General features: G+C 39.7%; 1 protein-coding gene across 1 annotated transcript in view; it reads right to left on the bottom strand.

Moving 5' to 3' along the window:
• LOC109912707 (astrotactin-2-like) overlaps nt 1-21,856 on the bottom strand; it is a 1,431,562-nt gene that overhangs the window by 563,244 nt on the left and 846,462 nt on the right. The window contains exons 14-15 of the mRNA XM_048613352.1: nt 8,400-8,524; nt 7,333-7,437 (exon numbers count right to left, since the gene is read on the bottom strand). Coding sequence (XP_048469309.1) covers nt 7,333-7,437; nt 8,400-8,524 — 230 coding nt within the window. The remainder of the gene's footprint in view (nt 1-7,332; nt 7,438-8,399; nt 8,525-21,856) is intronic.

Genomic DNA, 21,856 nt, shown 5'->3' with positions numbered 1-21,856 from the left:
TTGAAAATATACTTAGTACAACCTCCAGTTCTCTGAAAGAAGAATTAATTTAGAAATTAATGATTTTTTTCTCTTACAAATCAATGTTGTGGTAGGTAATAGATCATATTGTAAGGATTTTAAATTATAAGGCAAACTTGACGAGTTTTTCATATTTCATATTTGTTCAGCTTCAATTGATTTGAAAATGATTATGAACCATGCTTCTAAGTTCAGAATAATTTGGACAGTTAACAATCTGAGACTTTTGGATCAATTTTTCTCAAGTAATTAATTACTTGGGTATATCATATCCATGGGAAGTAAGGCAACATTGAAAGCACTACAGAGCAAGGTCTGGTGGCCTTTGGGATTCATAGAATCCCGACAAGTGTGGGAATAGGCCCTTCGGCCCATCAAGACCACACCAACCCTCAGAGCATCCAACCCAGACCCATTCTCGTATAATGCACTTAATTTACACATCCCTGAACATTAGCATAGCCAATCCACCTAGCCTGCACATCTTTGGACTGTGGGAGGAAACCGTTGCACCCGGAGGAAACCCACACAGACACTGGGAGAACGTGAAAACTCCACTCAGTTAGCTGCCTGAGGGTGAAATTGAACTAGGGTCCCTGGCACTGTGAGGCAGCAGTGCCAACCATTGAGCAACCGTGCTGCCATAAAATTCCACCATCTGCTGTGGCAGGATTTGAACCTGTGTCGCCTGAACATTAGCTGAATTAATTGTGTAGTGGCAGTACCACTAGGCCACTTGGCTGCAATAATCTTGGCTGAAATGAACATGAAGTAAATGTCAAATAATAAAAACACCACATGGAAGAAAGAGAAGTCGAAATTGGGGAATTGGATGAGATTGGAAGAAATTTTCTGAAGATGTACTGCTTTACATGTATGCTCAGATAATTGCCCCCACTGAGAAAAAGGGTGCAACTGTTTTCAAACCGTCTTTATAAACTTATTCAATTCACCACATTTGGCCAATATTATGCCAATGAAAGGTGAGTGGTTTTATTAATGCAACATTCGCCTTTGATTTAGTGTTAAGGAGGAAAATTTTCTACTATGATTAACAGTTATAGCCTTCATTCCTTATTGAATTGAAGACCCACTGAACAAATCAGACTTTCTGAATTTCCACGTTTCAAAGTTATCTATGTTTATTGTATAATTTTGAGTTATTAAACAGAGAAGAAGCAAGCAATATTCGTTTTTTTCTCTTAAACGGAAGAGAAGCTTTCTTTTTCTTCACTCACAGACTGGGGCCATTACTGTCTAGGTAAGCAATTCTTGCCAATTCCTAACTGCCTTTAAAAAGTGGAGGTAAGCTGCCTTCTTAAATCACTGCTCTTCATGTGGTGTAGGAACATTCTCAATGCTGTAAAGAAAGGGAGTTCCAAGATTTTTACTCAATGACAGTGAAGGAATGGCAATATAGTTCTACGTGGGAGTCTGTGTGGCTTGTTATCATTGAGTAGAGCCTAAGGGATGCCTCAAAGCAAGTGGAATGAGGAACAGGTTATGAATATATAAATTAATATTTAATTGGGCAAGAACTGGGTGTATCAATATGGGGAGAAAGTTATCAATGTTGTTGGAGTTTGTGATGCGTGAATTAAAAATACAACTCTGCCAGAAGAAGAATGTGAAATATGTCAGTTAACATTTTAACCCCTGCTATTCAATATGGCTTACAGGTGGACATGCACATGGTGCTGTCCCCATGCATCTGATACTGTTGTCCTTCTAATTTGTAGATGTTATGAGCTTCGAAGGTGTGACTTAAGAAGCCTTGATGAGTTCTTTCTGTGTACCTTATCAATAGTTGCCACTGTGCATTGGCTGGTAGAGAGAGTGAAAATTGAAGGGGGTTAGATAGGGTTAGGTACCAGTTAAACAGGCTGCTTTGTCCCGAATCATATCAAGTTCCTTGAATGTCAATAGAGCTGCATTGATCCAGGTAAGTAGGGAGTATTCCATCACACTGTCGGTTTGTGACTTGTACGTGGTAGACAGACATTGGGTAGACATGAGATGAGTTTTTCACCACAGAATTCTTAGCTTCTGACCTGCTATTGCAGCCAAAGTATTTATATGGCTGAACAAAAAAAGACAAAGAACTGTGGATGCTGAAAATCGGAAACAAAATTGAGAAATTGCTGGAGAAACTCAGCAAGCCTGGCAACATCTATGGAGAAGAAGCAGAGTTAACATTTCAGGTACAGGGACCCTTCTTCAGAACAATCTGAAGAACACAAATGTTGTTCCTGGCATTTCTCTTGGGAGTTGCTGAGCAGTGAAAATCATGTCCATATCGTGTAATCTCTCATTACCCTCCTGTACTGGAAGGAAAGCAACACCAATTTCTCTTGTTTCTTCAGGTAGCTAAAGTCACTCAACCTTGTTACCAATCCAGCAAATATCATCGGCAGGAGCAAATTAGTGCAGATGTTGGAATCTGCACTGCAAACAAGAAATGCTGGAAATCACAGCTAATCAGGCAACATCCATAGAGAGAGCGCAAGCTAAAGTTTCGAGTCTAGACAACTCTGGCACCCTCTCCAAATTTATTCAGCTTCAGAATACCTGTCTTAGAAATAAACAATTCAAGTCTCACATGCATTAAAGTCAAATGGACCATAATAATTGTATCCCACAGAATGACTGATTAGTCACATTTCTTTTTTTTTGGACTTATACCTTGCTCATAACTGCACACTTAGCTTGATAAGAGGGTTTGATCCAATTCATCCCAATCAAAAGATCCTCTAACCTGTCGTTTGACTTGTGATTTATTGATTGTTCATCCACAGTTTCCAGATCAAAGCGTATTTTTCTTCATCATTCATATGATGTACACAATACTGGCAAGGCCAGCATTTATTCCTCATCCCTACTTGTTCTTGGGAAGGTTTTAGTCAGCCATCTTAGTGAAAACAACCATGTGGCTTGCCAAGTCATTTCCAGAGGGCAGTTAAGAGCCAACAACAGTATTGTATGTCTAGAATCACATATAGGTGAGATTGGGTGAAGGTAACAGATTACCTTCCCTAAAGAATAGCACAATCCATTAATTTCATGGTCAGCATTACTGATATTAGTAACTAATTAGTAATTAACCAAAATTAACTAAATTTAAGTGCTCCAGTTGCCATTTTAAACTCATGGATTTTCAACTTGGAGGCTAAACCCTAGCCTGGGGGAACAGCCACATGTCAGAATTTTGACTATGGCATCTCTATTCTCGACATGGAGACACTTTCTCTGTCCAAATAAAAGCAGTGGGTGGACTGTCAAGCCAGAGAGCCTATCAAAGGCCTTTCAAATGCAAAAGGCACCCAACAGCAGTGAACAGTAAGTGATGGAGAAGATGTTTCAACGAGAAGGCCCTTCCAGCCACATTCGTTCACCAATAATTGTAACACACAATAAAGCAACCAGGTCACTACTAAAGAGTAAAGGAGAGACTGTCTACAGGCCAGCCTTTGGCTGAACCCCTCTTAAGAGCGCAGAGTGGGTCTTGAGGCTTGCACAGACACCCAGGCCTTTGGGTGGGTGATCACCTTTAGAAAGTTAATCAGCATCTTTTCAAGGAAACTTGAGACCAACTGTAAAACACAAGTAATTTCCCACTACTTCAAACTGAATAAGCCTAGTTACCTGCCCACCTTCTGGGAGCATGTGGCTGGGCTCCAAAGCCACAGCAGCCTAAAAAGCTGATACCCAGAGGAAGTTCAGGAAACCAGCACTCTGCCATCCTCATCATTTCTGGGTCTCATACACCTTGGTTGCTGAACTGTTGGAGGTGAGAAAATTCATGTCTCATGCATTTGTCCAAACCTTTAAGGTTACTAGTTCAGTAATATAACCACTGTGCTGCTGTACCTTCACAACATAACCATCTCAGAGCTTTTAGTTATCTTACATCAACCTGTTTGGACATGCTGTAACACTCCTCCAGGACAAGTGGAGCTTGAACCCATATCTTCGGAATCAGAGAAAGAGATACTATTACTATACCACGAGATTCGTACTCAGGGCTCACTTAAATTTATATCATTTGGATAATAAGAACTCTCAGCTGGTTCAACTTTCTAGAACAATGTCATGCCAGTAATTGTCCATACAGTTTAATTAGTAGTTGTGAAGAAGTAATTATTCTTAATGCCGCTGAACTGATTTAATATATTTCTTATAAAATCAAAATTAATAGTTGTTCTAAGTGCCAATTTATATTTTTAACATTGATAAAAAAATCCATTGAAATGTAATTTGTATCTGTACTCTGTAGATGAGAGATGGATGAAAGCAGCCTTCCTGAGTGAGCTATAATTGTTGCAGAGATGATCAATTTACCCATTACTGTGTCAGATGTTTTTGTTGCCTATAATACAAATGAAAAGCATTATGATGAAATAGAAATTAATTAAATTGTACTGAGCTAACATTTTTAAGTCCTTCACTGATTAAAACAACAGCCCGTCCATGTATTAATCAGTGTAATTAATCAGTGAATCAGATGCAGGATGGAACTTGGACAGCACTTTAATGAAAGCCTCAAATTGATTTGTCACATGTGTGGAGTTCCAATCATGCATCATATATTGATGAAAATCTGTATGAAACAGCACAAATCATAGTTTCCATCCTTCTCTTCTGTGGTTACTGAAAGTTACTCCAGAAAATTGGGGAATCTCCTTAGACTTATTACTCTCTGATGCAGTGAAAATGGATCTCTTCAACACTCCTGATGCTCGCAGAACCAGGATTTATAGTTTTAGCTTTCTGCAGTTGCTAGAGTCTTGAAGCTGGCTGTATCCTTGATATTTAAGTGTACACAACAAGTTTTATATTCTATTTGCCATTTTTATAGTATGAACAACATCTAAAATGTGCTGATAAATGAGACAAATGCTGGCTGTCTGATTCCTCTGGTGTTTAGGAACCAAAAACCCTGACTTTTATGATTTTCTAATCCAGAGCCAGCATCAGGGCTAAGTGGGCACTAAATTCTACCTGGTTCATGTAAGCTCGACAACAATTACTCATTTTGTTGAATACAGAACCCAGGGTGTGAGAAATAGCAATGTAAAATACTTAATGACATTTTTAAAGGTCACTGCAAAATTAAACCCTGATATCAGGAAAATTGGTCATAATTGAGGGTGTAGATAATTTGAGTTCCAGTTTAACACATGCAGAAATTTCAAGTAGCAGACCAAGAGGGTACAGAGTTCAAAAATCCAAATTGAGATCACAAAGGCGAGACAGACTTCCAGGAAGGTTGATTTAGGTCAAAACTTTAAGAAAAAATGTTCTACTGTAAGACAAAGACATGTAAATGATAAACTGAAATGAACTGAAATGCCTTCTTCATTCAAACCAGTTTTGTGAAAAACAAAAATGAAAATTCATTTTGTTGATAAATTTCAGGGAACAGCTGGCAGAAGTTCAAAAAGCAACTCCCACCTTTATAAGCAGCAACCATTTCAGCTAAGTCATTGTCAGGAGAGATTTCATTCCCATAATGTTTAATCACATTGTAAATTGTTGGCATCTACTCAGTGTCATGGAAGGATGAATGTTAGGATCATATTCAATTCAAACTTTGATCAAAATTAAGTAATTGCCAAAATTGGAAGTATTCTACAAGGATAAATTAAAATAGTTGTTTAAAATTCAATGATACAAAATGATGTTCAAGGACTACAAACATTTCCATTTTTTTAAAGCTCATTCTTGAGATGTGGGCTTCAGAAAGTGATCATGACTGGTTTGATACAACTGAGTTACTTATTTAATGAACCAGATGAAGCTGTCTCAAAATATATTAAGTAGACAGCCTAGATCCTAACTTTTTTCTTAATTAAAGGTAAGTGCAAGTTGTTGCGTTCCAGATGTAATTTGATTGATCAAACTACTCAACTTTAAGCAAAACTCACTCTATTTTTTACACTACAGTTAAAATACAGATAAAATAAAATGAAAAGAATTGGCTTAACTGTAAATCTATCGAAATGCTTAACAAAATAATATATACGTTAACTACTACTAATTAACTATTCCAATCTAGTAACATCCCATAAACACACCCTCGACAAAGGCAAATTCAGTAAAATAGATCTTTCACGTGCAATTCTAGCAGCAGGAAGAGAACCCCAGCTTTTAGCTGTAACATAGAGAGGAATAAGAGCTTCCACATCCAGCTTAAAGAGCCTAGCAACTGCAGAAAACTTAACCTAAAAATCCTGGTTCAGTGGGAGCTTGACCCCATCCATCCTGGCTGCCTCTTTTGTTCCAACTTTAAAAAAAAAACTCCAGGGCTTCACAAGCTGTTTACTTTAATGGCTTCGAGCAGACTGCTCAGCACCTCTGTCTTAACCTTTCTTCTGAACAAAAGGACATAATATACATCTCTTAAGGCCATAGTATCATCACACTTAATAGGCCACTTAATAATTCAAGCATATGTGAGTCAGCCATTTTGAAAAACAGGAGAAGTATGATCATGGAACATGTCAATGTTGATAACTTTAAAGAATACAATCATTAATTTAAATAATTCTAAACAATCAACATTTTTAAACTATTTGAATTTTTAGGTATACTGTTTTGACTCAGTTTAAACTGCTAAATCTATCAAAATGTCCCCAAATAGACAGTCATTCAGCTTTATTTATTATCATTGAAACACCACATTTGAAGGAATATATTTAGATGCATTCTCTGAAGACCCCTAACAAACTAGGTGTTCCAAACCTCAAACTGTGGGATCCATGTGATCTCTGGACCATAACAGTCCGTATATCGCATATGGTTCAGTTCTGTTATATTTGTAAATCATTCAGTAAACTGACTGGATGTGTCTTGTGAACACAGTAAACTGGAGTGGATTATTAATAGCAATGTTACCTCCTTGGTCGAATTCCACTTCAGAATATTATGATCAATTATTGGCAGGAACATGGAATTAAGCAAACTTAAGGATCCAGGGTTACACCTCCACAAACGCACTTAACATGAATACCCAGGTAAAAAGCTCAGACAGTAATACAATATTTGATTGCAGTCCATTTTTCTTCATTGTGGCCCTTGGCATACTTATTGCTCTACCGGCTCCTGCCCTCTTTAGCTCCCTAACCACAGCCCTTCAAACTTGCCAGTCCTCTTCTGCTTTCAAAATCCTCCTCAAAATCTTGATTTTCTACAATGTCTTCAGGCCTCTGACTCTTGTTTCATTTTTTAAAGAAAACCTTAATGTTAAGCTAGAGGCTTCTAACCCCTTTTTACATACAGCAAAACTCTTCATTTATTTCATTACTTCCTTACCTGCAGATTGTGTTACTGAACTGAGCTTAACCTTGTAGAGATTGCTTCGAACTCTCCACTCCTGCACCATGGGATAGCCAGTAGCCTCACTATATTTTGCATCACCTGGAAAATAAATCAAGTTATTTTTTTTTTTTGAAAAACACCTGATAATCAACTCAAAGCTCATTAAAGTTTGCAAATAAAAGGTCATTGCAATTTAAGTGTTGTGGTCTGGCACATTGGCGGCAATGTGCTGCACTATTTCAGCATTATACGGTACAATTCTGGGTGCCAATAAGCTGGGTGTTTCAATTTTGTGATCTGACATGTGGACTGGCAAAGAGATGCACAGTTTGAATGTTGCGAGATAGCACGTTGGTTTCCAATAAACTGTACCACATAAATGGCAGGAAACAGTTTGCTGCTCCAATTCTTGATGTCAGTTCCCAAACTCAGCAAAGTATTTCAACAAATAAATTATGTTATCTGGCTGACTTCTTTGCATTGGAGAGGTGTACAGCAATCCCAAGTGGAAATTAAGAAAACATTCAGTAACTTGGAATTGATAAAACCATTAAGGTAAAAGCAAGGGTAAAGGTAAATTGTTTATAATCACTCCATTTAAGCAGCAGAACGCTTTGCTACTGATATTGTATTGAGAACAAAACTACAGCAATAAATATTCTATGTGTTGCAATGAAATTAAGAGGAAATGCTGAATTGTGATATCCTTTGTGTCTGGCTCCATTTGAAGTGTCTGCATGTCAGTGAACAATACCCTATAACTTAGCAACGAACAATAATTAAAATGCAAGATTGCATGAAGCGATAATACCTTCAACATAAAATTAATTAGACACGTATCAAATAGAAGCTCAACGAGGAAAGATAGATGTTAGTATTCATGTCTTATTTCAGAGACAACCACAGTTCAAGATAATTCACTCTGCTCACTCCGACACACGCGCACACACACACGCATATTTGTACTTTCTGTGGCCTATTTGTTTCATGTTCATGGCTGCAAGGATTTCCTAATTGCTCCATGCAGGGAGTGGGACACCAACAACAGACAAGATGCTTACCTGTGAGGAGCTGGAGGTTGGGCAATGGCTCGGAAAGAACTCCCCGACACTGTTCTTCCACAGGAAGGGGAATGACAACTAACCCGTCAGCAATTTGAGGGAAATCCTTCACAAAATTATTCTCCCTGTATGAAGAAAGCAGATATTGCCAGACCATGATTTAAAGTGGAAGGAGATTACAGAAATAGATGTGTTTTCTGATTTCTTTCTCATAGCTGCCAAGGCTGCGAATAATTTGGAATAAATAAATATGACTTAAATGTATTGCAATCTGAATATTAACTCACATGTTCAATGGTCATCATTTTGAATTATAGAAGTGCAAAAAATATTTACAAGAACGATATCAGAACTCAAAACTAACAAGAAAAATTGAACAGGTTGGTGATTATTTATCTGGGAAGGGAAAGACATCTTAAGAGTTACAGAAGGTTTTCAGAGTATAATACGTTTCCTTGTGTACAAGAGACCAAAGACAAGGATATTATACATCTAATAGGGATTTCAACAGAAACCCCTTTACTGGGAAAGTGGTTATAACAAAGAATCCACACGTACAAGGAGCAGTAGTGGTGAATTACATAGGTGCGTTTAGGGGAAGTAGAATAAACTATCAAGGGAGAATGGAATTGAGAGATGAGTTGACAGTGTTTGATGAAGAGTGGTAGAGGAGGCTTGTGTGGAGAATAAACATCAGCTTAGACCTGCCGTGCTGAATATCTAAATATAAGCCATGCATTCAAGGTAAATCTTTGAATAATGTGGTTTTGTCAGCAATGTAATCAATATCATTGAATTACCATTTATTTCCACTATTAAAAGAGAGTTTTTCAGCCACAATGCATCCGATTTAGAATTCGCTTTCCAAATTGCTTCAGCTTCTCTTTCTCTTTGCAAGCCTTATAAAAATTGAAATCATTTAACTGTGCCTCCAGTTTTTCATGCACCTCTTAGACCTTGCCTGCTTAGTATTTGCCTTTCCTCTTGGAAACTGTTCTTTATGTGAAGAATGCTCCTGCTGTACAACTTATTATTGTCACCCTCTACCTTATTTAAGAATTTCTAATAAGCTACAAGGTAGCATTTTCACACGAATTCTAACTTCTAACAAACTATAAGATGTGGCTAGTTACGAAGTAAAAGCTAAACTATGAAACAATGGGATGGAAAAATTGTTTCAATTGTTACATATTTCCAGCTGATTGACCATTGAAATAATTTAAATTGTCGGGTAACATGAAGTTGATAGAATGCCCACACTGCAATCAGTGGGTTAATTGTATGCCAGCTCTTTTTCAAAGCTACTAAAATTAGTCCTCCTTGTTTTTAGTTGTGCAAGTTCGCTGATTGCAAAACAATGAGAAATATTTGATATGGTGTACATTTGATGAATTTATAACCAGGCAATTATGTTTGAAGATGCCAAAAACAATGTCCCTTGTACATTTGATTCAAACATCATAAAACATGGTGAAACTTGCTCATCTAACATAATTCAAATAAATATTTAATTCTATACATTTCTTCTCCATCAAACTCACTTCTACGGAAAAGAAATTGACAGTTTTTTCCTTCAATAAAGTTAAGGGAGGGGATAGCCTAGAATACTGCCAGACTATTAATCCAGGAGCTCAGCTCATGTTTTGGGGACCCAGGTTCGAATCTTTCCATGGCACGTGGTGGAATTTGAATTCAATTAAAAAAAAAATTTGGAAATAAGAATCTACTGATGACTGTGAAACCATTGCAGATTGTCAGGGGAAAAAAAAAAATAAAATTTGAAAAGAAAAAACCCATCTGGCTCACTCATGCCATTCAGGGGAGAAAATCTGCCATCTTCACTTAGTCTAGCCTACATGTGACTGCAAACTCAGAATAATGTGGTTGACTCTCAAGTGCCCTCTGAAAAGGCCTAGCAAGCCATTCAGTTCAAGGGCAGCTAGGGACAGGCAATAAGTGCTGGCCAGCCAGAGATGCCCACATCCTAGGAGTGAATAAAATTTTTAAAATGCTCACAAAAGATGATTTTATCAATAGAAATTAATAGTCTGAAACATCGACAATTTATTTAATAAATAAGGGTCACACAAACCTAAATTATAATGTGCATTGCAATGAAAAGCACTTGGAAGTTTCAATTCAGCTCAACTCAATTTGTTAAAACAAAAGCTTACTGTGGTAGATTATACTGTTCAGTAAATATGTGCCTCACATACTATAATTATGTTTGCCAGTACAATAATGCACAGCCTGTGAATCTCATCATGTTTCACTAAACACAGTGTGATTTACATTCAGGAGGTAGTACTGCCAAATGTTAACATTTAATTAGGCACTTTAGCTTGTATTGTGATTTTGTGAAGGCAGATAATTAAGAAACACTTGTGAATCTGTAAAGTCGTACTTATTGTCTGCTTTTTAATGTAAATTCCTTCTTTTCTTTCATGCTTTTTAACAGTACACAGTGTTCCCTAGTTGTGCACACAGACTGCCAACTACTATCAAGCCCTCTACTAATGTTATCCTTAAATTGGCTTCCAGACAGCATCCAGGGTTCAGTTTGTCTCTCCCATCTTGTTGTTGCTATGCTTCTTTTAATGGTCAATCTAGGAATATCAACCTGCATTCTGAAACTCTGTGGCAGGGTAGAAGACTGTACAATGCCCCATGCCAGTTTCACAGCTTTTAAGATAACAAGGTGTAGAGCTGGATGAATATAGTAGGCCAAGCAGCATCAGAGGAGCAGGAAGGCTGACGTTTCGGGCCTAGACCTTCACAGCTTTTAATATGTTTTTTTGTTTTTCAATGATGGCAACGAAAGTGTTAATCTGGATCAACAAAAAGTAAATTAGCTTGATCAGTGCCAAATACTTCATATTGAGCAGGATATGTGATTCAAATGTAGGATCTAGAAATCTATCAATAATCTGAAAAGAAAGAAAAGTTTGCATCCATACAACAACTTGAAATATTTAGAACATCTCAAGGGACCTACAGCAAATGAAATTGTGATGCAGATAACTTGGCAACTAATTTGCATACAACAAACTTCCACTGCATTAATGTGAGAATAATCAGATAATCTAGTTTATCTTTTAAGTAATTTTCAAGGATAACCATAGGTCCAGGACATCAGGAACTTAACCCTTGTCTTTCTTTGACATTGTGCCATGTGATCTTTAGGTCCACCTGAGCAGGAGGAGAGGGATTCAGTTTAACACCCTCAATACTACTGTGGATTATCAGTGTTGATTTTGAGCTCAAGTCTCTACGCTAGGATGCCTGACTGTACAGAACTGAACTGTGTGTGTATATATATATATATATATATATATATATATATAGTTTTTTTTATAAATAAAGTATATTTTTGAAATAAAAATAAAAAGGCCAAGACAAACATCGAATGCACCTGGAGGACCGTCAACTCAGTAAAAGATGCTTTTTGGTCTGCCCGAAACCTATTGATCTTGCAGAGCAAGGAGTTGACCCACCTCAATGTTTCAGACTGGAACATTCCAAGGACCAGGGCTACGTGCTGAGGGATGTACTAAAGCTTGGGGCAGCTGTCGCCACGGGGTAGTGAGGAAAGACCACTGTCTGAGGTCTTTCTGCCGAAGGTAAATGGGAGCCCGTTCACTTATCGGACCTTCCTGATGCCTCAAATATATGTAAAAATAATCTTGCACAAGTAAGAAATTCCTTGGGTGTGTTGTTGGATAGAGTCAAACTCCAGTGTTTGTTTGTTTCTTCATATGCTACTGTACAGAACCAAACTGCTTCATATACATAAAGATATTTTTATGTATAAAATATATTTTGGAAATTAAATAAATGAACTAATTTCCTGAAACTCAAAGGCAGAACCACTACCTATGGCTAAAACCCAAAGAATCTACACTCGTATGAGGCTCACAGGCCATTTGACACAACACGATAGAAGTGACTAATTCTCGGTCGTCTGCCTGGCCTGTTCAGAAGTCTCTGATTTTGTTCAAGTTCACTCTCACTACTTGTATTAACAAAAAATCTAATTTCCATCAACAAACTTCCACTGTTAATAGACTGAAACAAGATTTTATACACTGAATATTTTGGGAAAGCAGACCACAGAGTGAACATTTTATCCTGCTCAACATATGCCCTGGAAATAAAATGTGCACACCGAAATCACTCTTGCTAAAGACAAATACCATACCATCAGATACTATGATTTTGGCTGGAAATTATAAATCAGATTTATTAAGAAGGAAGATTTAAAACAAACAGTGGACTGTAACTAATGTGTATTCAGAGTGTCTCTTTCAAAAACTAAAGGTCAAAAAATACTGCAGCTCACCACAGTACTTTTTAATAACTTGGAATAAGATCACCCTGATGAGAAAGCTCTCATATATGAAATGAACTCTGTGGAATCTTTGGTTAATTTTCACCCAATTTGTGGTTCAACAAGGATAGAACTGAGGAACACAAGGTACCAGTGAAATTATATGGTTCTCTTTCCTTTAATCCAGGCTAGTACAAAATGTCATAATAAACTAAAGGTAGCCCAAATTAGAAATGATTCACTCAAAGTATGTTTCATTAGGTTTTAGGGAGGGCCCTCAGAAATTGGTTAAATGCAACAACTTTCATTGATTTAGCACCTTTAATGCAGCAAAATATTCCAAAGCCATTCACAGAGATGTTATTGGACAAAAATGGATACCATGACAGAATGGGGTGGGCAGTATTGAATTAAACAATAGCTTGGTCAAAAAGGGTAATGAGGTGGGGGGACTTAATGAGGGAATTTCAGAGTAGACTTTGAGACCAGCAGGCACAACTGCCCATGGTTGGGCAAAGAGAATATGGTTTTTGGAGACAGGAGAGGACGTAGGAAAGTGTTGAGTAACATTAGAAACATATGCAGCATGGTTCTGGAAGCATTTAAACTTAAAGATGAACATACGACATACAGAAATTGCAGGTTGAGAAAGGATAGACTCCCAACTAGCTACAGAGGTGAAACAGATTTAAAAAAAGGAAGAAAATTCATTACTTGAAGATATTTTGAGTATGATTAAGTAGTTGCAAGTGCAAGGAAGAGCAGTTTCACTTGTGGAATCAAGTGATGGCTGTCCCTCTTGGTTGGACAATGCAAGGAATGTGGGTGAGGAGAATGGTTTGGCCAGTAAGATTACAGAGAAGTTGAGGAGTGATAAGGTACCATGACCACTGAAACAGGATGTTACAGAGATGGACAATCAATTTGTGCACCATTGTGGCTGAGTTAAACTGCGACAGCCTTGGTCCCAGGATCTCCTTAGTACAGTGGCTACCATGGGCATGAGTGACATAAAAGGTGTTGATACAGTTGGGTGTTTACTTTCTATGTAATGCAGCTAGATATGGTGGCCAGGAATTTCTTTACAGTTATTCCTATTTTGCCTCTGAAACTTCCTTGGAATTGCATTGGGAATGCTTTTTACCTGTGCAAATGTGATTTGTGTAGCAACTTCAGTGAAATTACAGTGTCAAACTGGGAGTAGCTCAGGTGAAATTTCTGGTTTATGACTCCCAACATGAATTAGCCATGTGTCACTACATATACAGAAGACAGATAATCCATTTTACGAGGCTACCAGAAGCTCAATAAGATGGGATTGCTTAGCCTTGACTTTAAATATCCAGCTAGACCCAATCATATTTCCTGAGGAATTTCCAGCAATATATTATATTTAGAAAATAGACATTGAGGGAGTAAAGATACATAATATGTATCAATTCTTAAGATTTAAACTGGACGGACATCTGACATGTCATTGTCACAACTCTTGTTTATATTTCTAAAATGAAAATATGAGAAATGAGTCTGGTTTTGTTTGCTGTTGGTCCAACATAAGCTTTAAGTACTAACTAACCATGGAGCTTTGGGACAATTCATAAACCTTCCAAAAGAGTGAAATTGGCTCCCAACTTTAAACTGAAAATAACAACTTAAAGGGTGAACCCAAGAGACGAATTGCAAAGTAAATCCAGCGCAAATTTTCAAACAACAGACATCCAATTCTTGCAGATATAAAAACACATTCATCAGTATTTTTATAGTTCCCTTTTGCTTCTCTTCTAAAGGTACAAATGCATGCTACTGTCTGGTTTCATGGCTGCTGGCAGCCTTTACCAAATGGTCATTCTTCACATGTCAGGCTAGGAGTCTTGTTCTGAGTAACTCACCTCGCGTCACCCCTAAAGCCTGTCCATCATCCACAAGCACAAGTCAGGAGTGTAAGGCAATACTCCCCACTTACCTGGGGCTCCAACAACACTCAACAAGCTCAGCACCATCCAAGACAAAGTAGTCTGTTTGCTTAGCATTATAAATATTCACTCCCTTGATGCTCATACTAAGAGTTTAAACCATCTACAAGATGCACTGCAATGACATCTCACCAAAGCTCCTTGAACAGCACTTTCCAAATCCACAAGCAATACCATATAAAAGTACAAGGGCTTTAGATACATGGGAACACCACCATCTCAAACTCCCCTCCAAGCTACTCACAATCCTGACTTGGAAATATATCACAGTTCCTTTCGGTTTGCTGGGTAAAAATCCTGGAACTCCCTAACAGCATTGTAGGTCAACCCACAGCAAATGAACAGTAGCAGATCAAGAGGGTAGTCATGATATTTTCTAAAGGATAATAATAAGGTGGACAATAAATGCTGACCCAACTAATGACACATCTGGGAACTGAATTGGTTGGCTAGTCAGTCCTGATAAAAAGGCAAGTTTATCAAGAATGACCTAAATTCAATATAGTGTTCTGCTTACCAGGGGTTAACGAATAACAATCTGGAGTACAAACCTTTAAGTAACAGTCGGATTGCCACAATTGGATTTAGGAAGGGAAATATACCTAGGTCCCAAATTCAAGAACTCACTATTGGAAGTAGGTCTGGGCGTGATTGTTTGAGAAAATAACTTGGGCTCTGCAGTGAATTAAACAGCTTATTGGTACTCACAGATCATATCAGTAACACGTTCTTCTAAATGCCTGAGGTACTGTGGTCCATCAAGGAGCTGATGCTTTCAGAAAAGAAAGGCATCTGGAGCCCTGTAAATCTCTTTGATGCAACAAACCGTGGACTGAATCTTACCAGAAATCGGCTAAGTGTCATTTCCATTACATTTCAAGGAGAGTTATTCTCTCGGAGGCCTAGGTGGCTTTCTGGTGCTACTGTCCTAATTTTGCATCATGAATTAGGTACCATGTCCCTTTGGCACCATACTTGACCACTGCAAGACAGATTCTCCCACTCGCTGAAGATGAAAGTACTCTGTCTTCACGATATTGTGGAATCTCTGATGACAATACCATGTTTAAAGGTCTGTTGTGCACCCAGTCAAGCACTGGCAATCCAGAGCTGCCCCACACAGTCTGTGACATTTGCCCTGGACTTGGCAGATGAGGTTAAATGGGCACCCATCTTCGAGGACATGGACCTGGGGTCCTGGTGAAGCTGGTGGTGGTGCAGAGAAGGGCATTATTGTCTTCCCTAGGATGAGGAGGCTCGACCCGCCAACGCGGTTGGTGTTTGCCATGGGGATCGGTGTGTTATCAGCTATCTAGCCAAATGCCAGCAATTCCTTAAGATGACCTTTTTCACAATGCCAGAGGACATGCCACCAGCCTCTCTCTGTTAGTCCGCACCCACTCTATCGCTACTACTACATTCATCTTCCACCAAGTCTCATGTTCTATCACACTCACTATTACACACAACTTTATGTCACTTGCTCTTAACCACCCTAGCCCTCTGCAGGAGTAGCCCTGCGTAGTCTCTGCCCCCACTCACATGGGAGCCTTCACCGTGTATTACCTAGCTGCACAAATGCTAACACTTTCATCTCACTCAATCCCTCCGTTTGCCTCACTGAAAGGGAAAATGGCCCATAATAGGGGCTGGAAGTACCAGGGTGAGTGGTGGGGTGCCCAATATTTGGCTATTCACCCGCTATGACAAGAAGATTTTTATCAGCAAAGATTGGGACTGGTCCTGTGGAAATGCTGAAACGTCATGTCTCAGCAATCAAGTAAGAAGCTCTGTCCATTTCTGTGTTACTTTCTGATTACTCCTACCATGACTGTATTAGTAAGATGCTGCAACTTCTACCCCTTTTCCAGGATGCAGTCTCCATTTGGTCTTTATGAAGGTACCAGCAGCATTGCCATGGTCTCCCTGGTCAAGATGGCACAATTGCAAGGCATTACCTCTCTGGTGTGGAAGGAAGACAGCATATATTTGTCAGAGGAAGCACTGGCAAAGCTGCCTCCTGCACCGTCCACCAACTCAACATACTGGCACCCTGGTGGGTACATTAGGTGGATTTACAGTTGGGTACAGTTATTGGTGAACACCTCAATGCCAAATATTGGCAGCTGGCTGAGGAAAAAGTGCCCCAGGTGGCAAGCACCCTGAGGACTTGTAGAGATTGGGCAGCTGTTCAACCAAGGCAGGAGAAGTCCCCACGGCATCAGCAAATAATCCATGCAACTGTAGGCTAAATAGCACGAATCTCACCCCAGCATCAAACACTCGGTTCGAAAATGGTGCTTTTTGATCTTGAAGCTGACAAAGTCCTTGGTGGACATCTCACTCAATTTTGCCAATTTCTCATCATGGCCCGCACTGCTTGGGGGCTGCAGATACTCCACGCCATGCCTCAGGAGAAGGGTGGAATTGCAGAAGGAAAGGATGTTGAGTTTAGGTGGGAGAATCAGCCTTGGTGTGTCAGGTCCCAATTCATCCATTAAAGTGGGAACTGAAGTCACAGGGAAATTCTATCCCTCATAAAATCCATCTTGTTTATTTTATCCCTTACATGCCAGAAAATCCCAGAGTCAGCACAGAGCTATGCAAGTTATTGAAATTTTGAGGAAATTATTTATTATGTTGCCAATTTATGGTCATTTCCCTGCAGTGTTGACTCAGATTGGTTATTTGATAGGTACTGGCATCTCTGCATTCCCTTACCCAAATAGGTATGTTTCATGTATGGATGTAGCCTCTCAGTTATGCCATTGCGCAGTGGAATATACTCAATCTGAGACTACGTATCAATCTAGTTCACATTTTGCCTACCGTTACTAAATCAGCTCCTGCTGATTTTCTCTCTCTTTCGTTGAAGACACTCCAAAAATAACAGAACAGATTTACTGGACGTCTCAGCACCACAATAGATACTGCTTATTCCGACTGGGATATTGAAGGTGCCCTTTTGGAAATCACATGCCTTTGAAATAAAAGGAAGTTTTTAACTTTGGGTTGAGTAGTACAAAACAAAAGGGTGAAGTGAGGTAGAGATGTGGATTTCATGTAAAACATACATGACCCTCTTTCAAATTTGCGGCACTGCTGTATTCTAAGAGAATGCTTGCCTCATGCAGGCTGATGAATAACTAAATTGCTCCAACTGTGAAGGGATGTGGATAGCATATGTGCAGGAGAAGGGAATGAACAATTCTTTTTCTCTTGGATTGAGTCAGTCTGTGGAATGCAGTTCCCTGTGAAGAGGTGGAGATTGAGTCATTGAATTTATTCAAGGGTAAATGAGATAGATATCTGATAAACAAAGGACTTGAGAGGTATGGGGGAGTGCAGACAGGTGCATCAGATCAACTATGATCTTACTGAATGGAGGAACAGGCTCAAAGAACTGAATAGCCTTCTCCTGCTCCAATGTTCCATGCTATTCAAAACAAAACAATATAAGTGGGAAACATATTTACAAATCTCTGTGAAGTGAATGGTCACATTTTCCATTCCTGACATTTCACCAACTTCATTTCACTGTTTGTGGATCCCAGATCTAAGTCTGTGGGCACTCAAACTAATAGCTCAGCTGTTGGCACTAACCCTGTCATTTCCATCCCTCCTCAAGGCGATCCTGGCCTAAGAAAATGAGTTATTCTCCGCAGAGTGGTTTCAAGATGTTGGCACAGTGCTTCTTGCTGGCTCATCAAGAAGAGAAATTACTTGTTCGCAAGGAGCCAATAAATGACACCAAGCATGGGGCAACAGGCAAATTATCTCTCTGAGTGATTCATCAGCCTCCTCTGACAATACTTATTTTCAATTTGTTTTGACAGTGCTAATGTCTTTAAATAAGTCACATTAATGTCTCTTTCTGCAAGGAAAGGAAAAGAACATTCCAGAATGGTCTGGTGGCATGATGGATTTTTTCTCTTATCCATGTAGATCAGTTTTCAGGTCTAAAGGATTACTTGTCTATGATCTACAAACTTTAGGATCATCAAAAATCCCTTAGGGGAACAATCTGAAAATTGACTTAAATTAGAACATATTATACAAGTTGACGTCTCTGCTGTCTGGTTAAATTTAAAGATAATGCCTTTCTGCACAAACTGTGCTCACCCATTGAATACCAACTACATTTGTGATGTGTAATGCAGCAATATACTCATTGTGAATTGACAAGTGGAGCTGTGCCGATGTATCATTATGAAGGCACTAAAATTAACGGTCGTTCTCAGTTAATTTCAGTAATAGCATGCTTAGGCCACTGAGTATTATGCCAGAATAAAATTCAAGGTTTTGCTTAAAAATAAACAAATGTACGTACCTTTATTTTTGCAGTTCAACTCCTATTTTCAAGCCTTTTGTTTTTAACATGCAGGGAATCAACATGATGCTGGTATCATGCACCAAATCAGATCAGTACAGATCTAGACAACCAAAAAAATGGGACTGACAACCTCTGATCCTGACCCTGTAGATCTTAAATAAGGTAGAAAATTCAAGGCATCCACATTGTTCATTGCTTCCATTTGTGTAATTAAAGAACATTCAAGAGTCGGTTTTCTAACATTTCCTGATTTTTGTGCGGGAGAGGCAGCCCTTGGGAACTGGGCAAAGGTGAACAGCCCCCGCCTGTCAGAAATAGGGCCAGCAAAAGAAAAACCTTTTGTGGTGATTTTAAAAAGTGGAAGCCTTGATGAACATCAACTGTACAGCAACTCAATTTGAATTGCGCTGTCATCTTTCTAACCTATTTTTGTTCCAGCTCCCTGTATACTGACACCAATTTGTTGATGTTGATTCTCTTTTCTTTTCAAATCATTCATAGATGTCAGGCAAACAATGGTTGCCAGTTCAGGCTGTAACATTCCTGTTTCCCTGGTATTCTAACTCCATTCCCATACATCCACCTGACTACTAATTGGCTGACAGGCCTGGCCCCTCTCCAAATTGGCTTCTGCCTCAACAAAAGTGCCAATTAGTTCTGGTTCATGTCAGGGGCAGGTTCATGGTCTGGAAACAAAATGACCTCCTGATTTTAATATCCTTTGCCTTAAATATGACCCACTGTGATGTTGCTTTAATTCAATCTTAAAAATTAATTGTTTCACCATGACTTTTGCTTCCCTAAAAGAAAATGCCATAATTTGCAAATAAAACTTTGAGCTTGGGTAAGCAGCATTAATATCCTGAATGTTCTTTTTTCTATTCATTTGTGGGATGTGGGCGTCGCTGGCTGGGCCAGCATTTCTTGCCCGTCCCTAATTGCCCTTGAGAAGGTGGTAGTGAGCTGCCTTCTGGAACCCATGCAGTCCACCTGCTGTGGGTTGACCCACAATCCCATTAGGGAGGAAATTCCAGGATTTTGATCCAGAGACATTGAAGGAACGGCGATACATTTCCAAGTCAGGATGGTGAGTGGCTTGGAGGGGAACTTGGAGGTGGTGGTGTTCCCATATGTCTGCTGCCCTTGTCCTTCTAAATGGAAGTGGTCGTGGGTTTGGAAGGTGCTGTCTGAGGATCTTTGGTGAATTTCTGCAGTGCATCTTGTAGATAGTACACTCTGCTGCTACTGAGCGTCGGTGGTGGAGGGAGTGGATGCTTGTGGATAAGGTGCCAATCAAGCGGGCTGCTTTGTCTTGGGTGGTGTGAATCTTCTTTGTTGTTGGGGCTGCACTCATCCAGGCAAGAGGCCAGTATTCCATGACACTCCTGACTTGTGCCTTGTAGACGGCTTTGAGGAGTCAGCAGGTGAGTTACTTGCCGCAGTGTTCCTGGCTTCTGACATGCTCTTGCAGCCACTGTGTTTATCTGGTGAGTCCAGTTGTGTTTCTGGTCAATGATATCCTCCAGGATGTTGATAGTGAGGGATTAGCGATGATAACACCATTGAATATCAAGAGGTGGTGATTAGATTGTTTCTTATTGGTGATGGTCATAGTCTGGCATTTGTGTAGAGCAAATGTCATTTGCCACTTGTCAGCCCAATCCTGACATTGTCCAGACCTTGTTGCATTTGAACATGGATTGCTTCAGTATCGGGGGAGTCACAAATGGTGCTGAACATTGTGCAATCATCGGTGAACATCCCCACTTCTGACCTTGTGATGGAGGGATGGTCATTGTTAAAGCAGCTGAGGATAGTTGGACCGAGGACACTACCCTGAGGAACTCCTGCTGAGATGTCCTGGAGCTGAGATGATTGACCTCCAACAACCACGACCATCTTCCTATGTGTCAGGTATGACTCCAACCACCGGAGAGTTTGCCCCCTGATACCCATTAATTCCAGTTTTGCTTGGGCTCCTTAATGCCACACTCAGTCGAATGCAGCCTTGATATCAAGGGCTGTCACTCTCACCTCACCTCTGCAATTCAGCTCTTTTGTCCATGTTTGAACCAAGGCTGTAATGAGATCAGGAGCTGAGTGGCCCTGACGGAACCCAAACTGGGCGTCGCTGAGCAGGTTATTGCTGAGCAGGTGCTGCTTGATAGCACTGTCACTGACACCTTCCATCACTTTACTGATGATCGAGAGTAGACAGATGGGGCGGTAATTAGCCGGGTTGGATTTGTCCTGCTTTTTGTGTACAGCACATACTTGGGCAATTTTCCACATTGCTAGGTAGATACCAGTGTTGAAACTGTACTGGAATAGCTTGGCGAGGGGAGCAGCAAATTTTGGGGCACAAATCTTTAGTACTATTCCTGGAATGTTGTCAGAACCCATAGCCTTTGCAGCATCCAGTGACTCCAACCGTTTCTTGATATCACATGGAGTGAATCGAATTGGCTGAAGACTGGTACCTGTAACGCTGGTGGCCACTGGAGGAGGCTGAGATGGATCATCTACTCGGCACTTCTGGCTGAAGATTGCTGCGAATGCTTCAGCCTTATCTTTTGCATTGATGTGCTGGCCTCTTCCATCATTGAGGATGGGGATATTTGTGGAGCCTCCTCCTGCAGTGAATTGTTTAATTGTCCTCCACCATTCACGACTGGATCTGGCAGGACTGCGGAGCTTAGATCTGATTATTGGTTGTGGGATCACTTAGCTCTGTCTATCACTTGCTGCTTATGCTGTTTGGCATGCAAGTAGTCCTGTTTGGTGGCTTCACCAGGTTGACACCTCATCTTCAGGTATGCCTGGT

The sequence above is a fragment of the Rhincodon typus genome, chromosome 28, assembly GCF_021869965.1.
Source record: "Rhincodon typus isolate 14 chromosome 28, sRhiTyp1.1, whole genome shotgun sequence".
Lineage (NCBI taxonomy): Eukaryota > Metazoa > Chordata > Chondrichthyes > Orectolobiformes > Rhincodontidae > Rhincodon > Rhincodon typus.
This window is presented reverse-complemented; position numbering and strand designations above follow the sequence as displayed.